The following is a 6,002-nucleotide window of genomic DNA, read 5'->3' as shown; positions in this document are numbered from 1 at the left end:
CCGTGTGAGTTTCTTAAACATGTGTGAGGACAAGCATGCCCTGGTACATGCATGTGTAGACAGCAGATGACAGCCCATGGGAGTCTGTTTCCTCCTTCCACCACAAGACCTGGGACCAAGCACAAGCACCAGGCTTGCAGACAAACACATTCAGGTGCTAAGCCACTTCGCTAGCCCTGAAGGCTACCCATGACTCTAGTCCCCTTTCTTAAGCTGTGTCCTGCCTGTCGGAGGTAAATGCTCTGCTCCCTCACATGCTCCTGCACCCATAATGCTTTGCCCTTCCGTAGCCCAGAAACAATGGACTACAGGCTCTGGCTCCAGGAGGTGGAATAAATCTTTCGTCGCTAAGTTATTTTGCTCAGGTATTTGCTACCATGTTAAAAAGTGACCAATGCTGCACACTTGACCCCAGCTGGCCTGCACGGCACCAGCTAACATCCGTTCTCCCTCCCTGTGTTTTCCAAGGATGGTTAGAAGCAGATTAGATGACCATCCAGCCCAGGCCAGGCCTCCAGCAGCAAGCAGCTGGGCCATGATCCAGCTCCTCGGGCATGCTGGTTCTCACAGGTATTTTACAGCAGACCCTGCATGTGGGCCAGGGTAAGATGCCCAAGGAGTCTTAGGGGAATATTCCAGCAGGTTTGGGGGAAATGCCTAATGAAAGGAACTCTCAACAGAAGAAATACTAAAACCTGGACACTGGCCCATTGTCCAGGCCTAGTAGGGAATTCAGGCCAGAGCTGGGGTTTAGTTGTCTAATACGTATGAAGCCAAGAGTTCCAACCGCTGTAACATCTACTCCAGGCATGATGACACATGCCTATAGTCCCAGTGGGAGGCAAGAGGGCCACCCTCAGCTGTGTACTGTTTTAGACCAGCCACATGAGATCCTGTCCCCAAATCACTACCAATGACAAAAGACAAAGGGACTCCAAGACAGGAACATTCAGAAACAGAAGCTCTTGGAAAAGGACCCTGTAGACCATTCTGCCCCCAACATTCCCCAACAATTCCTAGTTCTGAGCAGCAGAATGGCAAATGCTGGATCCCAGGGGAGGCTTCGGTGAGTACTACTCACCTGTCTCTTCCCCAGGGATCCGGGAAGTATTGAAGAGTCGCTCCCACTGGGCCGAGCAGAGTGGAATGGTGGATCCCAGAAGACGAATCTGCAATAAAAACGTGTTTGAAACTAACAGGCAAACATCCCACAGGAAAGCCTTACAATGAGCTGATTAAAATGCTGCCCATGTCCTCCTCACACTGCATCACTCAGCTTCCCCTGGTGTAGCACCTAGGGGACTCTGTGCCAGGGCACTGAAATTCCTCCCAGAGAAACACTTAAGCTACCCGAGGTTATGAAGAAACGGTTCTCCCAAGGAGTTCACCAGTGTATCCATACACGTGGATGTCAGAGGACAACTTGCAGGAACTGGTTCTCTCTTCCCACCACGTGGATTCCCAGAATTGAACACTTGTACTCAGGACTCCCAAAGTCACTTACTGAACCTGAACCTCACTGATTCGGCCTGTTAGGAACCCCAGCTTTGTCTGATTTGACTCCCCAGTGCTGGGTTACAACTGCTGCACCAGTGCGTCCGAGTGGGAACCACCGGGTCAGGTCTGAACGCTTTTCTCGAAGCAAGCACTTTATCAACCGAGCTGCCTCTCTAGCCTCCCGAAAGATTTTTTTTTTAAAAGAAAGTTTACGTACGGGTTTGAGTTCCTCACGGTCTAATGTGCGACGATACAGCAGTATGGCGTGGATGGTGTTGCCAGCTCTCGCTGCCTGGATATGGGTTGGGGTGATGTACAGCATCTCCTGTGAGGACGAGACAGCAGAGAGGGCTCATCGGGATGACACAGTGGTCTGTACACAGGTGCCTGGGGAGTAGGGGCTCCCTGACAACTGTGCTCCTACAGCTGTGCTCCTACAGTTGTGCTCCTACAGCTGTGCTCCTACACTGTGCTCCTACAGCTGTGCTCAGTTCCAGCCACCCTTTGTATTTGTTTTAAGTAGGCTTTTGGATTCTGCTGTTGTTTTTTTAATTTTTTTTTTTTGGTTCTTTTTTTTTTTTTTCCGGAGCTGGGGATCGAACCCAGGGCCTTGCGCTTCCTAGGCAAGCGCTCTACCACTGAGCTAAATCCCCAACCCCTCTGCTGTTGTTTTTTGAGACCAGGTTTTAGCTTTCAGGCAATCCTCCTCCCTCAGGTCCCTGAGTGCTAGGATTGAAGGCACGCGTCACTAACTTCACGACGTAATAAATTGTTAGACCATTTTCCCTCATTTGGACACTTCTGTTATTGCTTTTCTGGCAGATTGGCTATGTTTTTTTTCTTTATGTGTGTACGTGTGATTGTGTGGTGTTAAGTGTACATGTGTGTGCAGGTATCCAGGGAGGCCACAAGAGGACATCAGATCTCCTGCCACTGGAGTTATAGATGGTTGTGAACCACCTGACTTGTGCTGGGAACTGAACTTGAGTTCTCTGGAAGAGCAGCAAGTGCTCTTAAACTGCTAAGCCATCTCTCTTGCCCCAGACTTACTCTTTTGAGAGAGTATCTCATACAACTTAGGTGGGCCTTGAACCATATCTAGCCAAGGATGATCCTGAACTCCTAATCCCCCTGTCTTCACCTCCCTAGTGCTTGCCTGGCAGGCAGGAGCCACCACAAGCTCTAATTTTGCTATTGCTCTATTACAACCCCAGCTCCCATCTGTTCTACCACAGGTTCAAGGCCAGCCTGCGCTTAGTTAGCAAGTGTTGTTTGTCATGAACATGCTTTGCAATGCAAAGATATTTGCAGGGACCCCTTAGACACAGGAGGGTCTAACGCATGGGCCCCAGGCGGCCTCTTCACAGCAGCATGAAGACTTGGACAACAGAGGCAGAAGCAATAAAGGAATCCATCTCCAGCTTTCCCAGGCACCAGCAGGGACGCCCAGCAGGACAAACCCATCTTGACTGCAGTAGGAATGGAAGACCAACTCACCATGGCGTAGTAGTTGCTGTTGACCATGAGCGGCCCTCGGCCCCGCAGGTAGATATATTCTTCCCACCAGTCACTCACCTACGGCACAAACACAAGTCAGGGTACTGAGCAGGAGCCATGCCCAGATGAATGCGAAAACTTTCAGGAAGATTCCAGCATATGACAGGGTCCAAAGCAAAGCTGTCTTAAGCAGAGAGAACACAAGGAGTTGAGAGACACACTGATCTTAAAGGGAGAGCTGGTCAGACAATAGATCATTATTTCATATTGGGCCTGAATGAATGAATGAATGAATGAATGAATGAATAAAAGAGTCGGGGCTGGGGTTTTAGCTCAACTGTTAGAATGCATAAAACTGGGCACAGAGCTCTACAGCAGCGCACACACAGGCAGGGGGATCAGGAGTTCAAGGTTATAGCACGTTCAAGACTGCTACATAGCAAGACTGAGGCTAGCCTGGGGGGGCCACATGAGACCGTTTTCACAAACGTGTAACTGTCAGAGTGTCCTGGCTACAACTGGGGTGCTGTGCTGAACGCCTGCCTGGTATTCACCAAGCCTTGGGTCCCATCCCCAGTATGGCATAAAAAACTCCTCAAATTTCCCCTCAGATCGATCTTCCTCTTCCTGATGCCTGGGTTGTCTCAGGCACAGCACTAACCCTGAGGCTGGCATGTGTTGTCTCCACCCTCCAGAGTGATGGTGGCAATGTTACACAGCAAGCTACCCTAGCCACCCAGAGGCTGCAGATTTAAACCCATGCTGATTTGAGCACTGTGCTGGGCACAGACCTGAGAAAAGGACCTGATGGCCTGAGGGTCCTGTGGCCTCCTGCTCTCCCAGGCAGGGCCTGGGTCTGGCACCATCTGCTGGTTCTGCTGGATCCTTTTCTCTGTTTCTTACTGTCTATTTTCTCTGTTCGTTTTTGACTATTTATTATTTGTGTTTTTAAAATAAATTTTCTCTTTTGTGTGGGGCAGGGGGCTGGGTTTCTCTTGTGTAACCCTGACTGTCTTAGAACTCATACTGTAGACTAGGCTGGCCTTGAACTCAGAGATCTACCTGCCTCTGCCTTCCCAAGTGCTGTGACTAAAAGTGTGCACTAAAATTTTTTTCCGTGTGTGTACTTGGTACCTATGGAAGTCAGAAAAGGATGTTGGATTCCCTGGTGCTGGAGTTATAGATGGTTGTGAGCCGCCTTGTGGGAATCAAACCCAGGTCTTCTGCAAGAACAACAAATGCTCTTAACTGCTGTGCCTTCTTGCCAGCTCCTTGTTTTATTTTTAAAGCAGGATCTCAAGAAGTTCAGGCCCACCTTGAGCTCTATATAAGCACAGACAACCTTGACCTTTGATTTTCCTGCCTCTATCTCCCAAGCACTTGGGGATAAATGCATGTGCCACAAAACAGGTGCCGTGCTGGAGACTGAACCCAGGGCCTTGTACACCATAGGCAAGGACTCCAGTTGAGCGTCCTTCCCAGCTCTCTTGATTTTTTTTTTTTTTGGATGGGCTACAGAAATGGCTCAATGTGTGCTGCTCTTACAGAGGACCCAAGTTTGGCTCCCAGCACCCATGCTGGGCAGCTCACAGCCACCTACAACTGTTAGGGGATACCATGCCCTCTAGTTTCCATAGATATCTACATTTATGCAATACAGATAAACTCACCTAGGGGTGTGTGTGTGTGTGTGTGTGTGTGTGTGTGTGTGTGTGTGTATGTATATATAATTTTTTTAATTTAGGAGTTTTTCTTGAGATAGAGTATGGTTTCCCTATGTGACCCTGGTTAGTTTGAGTCCACAGTCCTCCTGCCTTTGCCTTCTGAGTGCTGGGACTATAGGCATGTACCATTGTAGCTGGCTCCTATAGGTTATTTTCAATCCCTTACCTTCCATCAAGTTATTCATGACACCTGGATCCCCCCTCCTGGTTTCCTATCCTGCAATGTACCTATTGTCCCTCCCTTAGCAGTTTCCAAGCAGTCAGCTGCCACTGTCAACATCTGAACTCTGACCAGGGCACTCAGAGGTGATGCTCTTGGATGGAAAAATACCAGAAAGCGAGCTGAGGTGGCTGGGCCACCATGGGAGAGAACAGCCTTTGCGACATGCCAGGTCGGGGCTAGAGGGTCATATCCAAAGCAGGTCCCTGCACTGAGCAGGGTGCAAAGGCTGCTAAGGACCCTGAGGAGGGAAGGGATGCTATCGGCTCTGAGTACAGTTCTCAGGGAAAGTAAGGCTGAGCTCAGCCACAGCCAGGACTCCGTGAGCCCTGGAACCCAAATGGGAGCTTTCCTCACCAAGAAAAGATCTGCCTGCAGAATTACTTACGTAATTTGTGGCCCACCAGGATTTTAGCTTCAAATACCACTGCAATTTGGGTCCGAGGTTGACAGCAAAATCCTGGGCCAGTGCTGTCATGCGCTGGAAGTCTTCTTCCTTCATCAGTGGCCTCACAGATTCCAGGTACTGGAGAGAGAAAACACGAGTGACGTTAAACACCCTCATCCAAGCCATGGATCACTTCACACACCCTGGAAAAAGTAAGACGGTGTCTGAAAAGAGAGCAGAAGTCACAACGGTACGGGTGCCCTCCAGCATTGGAAGCTGGAATGCGCTAAATTACTGCCAGTTTACAGCCAATCAGGATCATGACAGAGCCAGCCTCTGCTACTCTGTGACCCGTGGACACCGCCATCAACAAGAGGCAGCAGGCACCCAGATAAAAACCATGCATGGATATTCCCAGCTTCCCTGCTTACAACACAGCCCACACTCACTCCATTGGATGGACAGATAACTGGTCTACCCACACGACCGAGCGTTATCAGCCACAAAAGGGGAAGAAGCATAGCACTGTTAGGACAGGGATAAACCCTGAAATCATCCTGCTTTGGGGAGCTGAGACAGGACAATTACAAGTCTGAAGCTAGCCTGGGTTAAGATCCTGCTTCAAAGAAAAATAAACGCTAGTAGGGGGGAAACCTCCGTAAAAGTCACATATTAC

At 49.5% G+C, this 6,002-nt stretch overlaps 1 protein-coding gene across 4 annotated transcripts in view; it reads right to left on the bottom strand.

Annotated features, from left to right (window-relative positions):
* Positions 1-6,002, bottom strand: part of Cpt1a (carnitine palmitoyltransferase 1A) — a 62,449-nt gene that overhangs the window by 19,041 nt on the left and 37,406 nt on the right. For all 4 annotated transcript variants that reach the window (XM_039102321.2, XM_063282351.1, XM_017588837.2 and 1 more), the window contains 4 exons: positions 5,327-5,464; positions 2,995-3,072; positions 1,715-1,822; positions 1,082-1,169 (listed from right to left, as the gene is read on the bottom strand). In XM_039102321.2, coding sequence (XP_038958249.1) covers positions 1,082-1,169; positions 1,715-1,822; positions 2,995-3,072; positions 5,327-5,464 — 412 coding nt within the window. The remainder of the gene's footprint in view (positions 1-1,081; positions 1,170-1,714; positions 1,823-2,994; positions 3,073-5,326; positions 5,465-6,002) is intronic.

This window comes from Rattus norvegicus, chromosome 1 (assembly GCF_036323735.1).
Source record: "Rattus norvegicus strain BN/NHsdMcwi chromosome 1, GRCr8, whole genome shotgun sequence".
NCBI classification, from domain to species: domain Eukaryota; kingdom Metazoa; phylum Chordata; class Mammalia; order Rodentia; family Muridae; genus Rattus; species Rattus norvegicus.
This window is presented reverse-complemented; position numbering and strand designations above follow the sequence as displayed.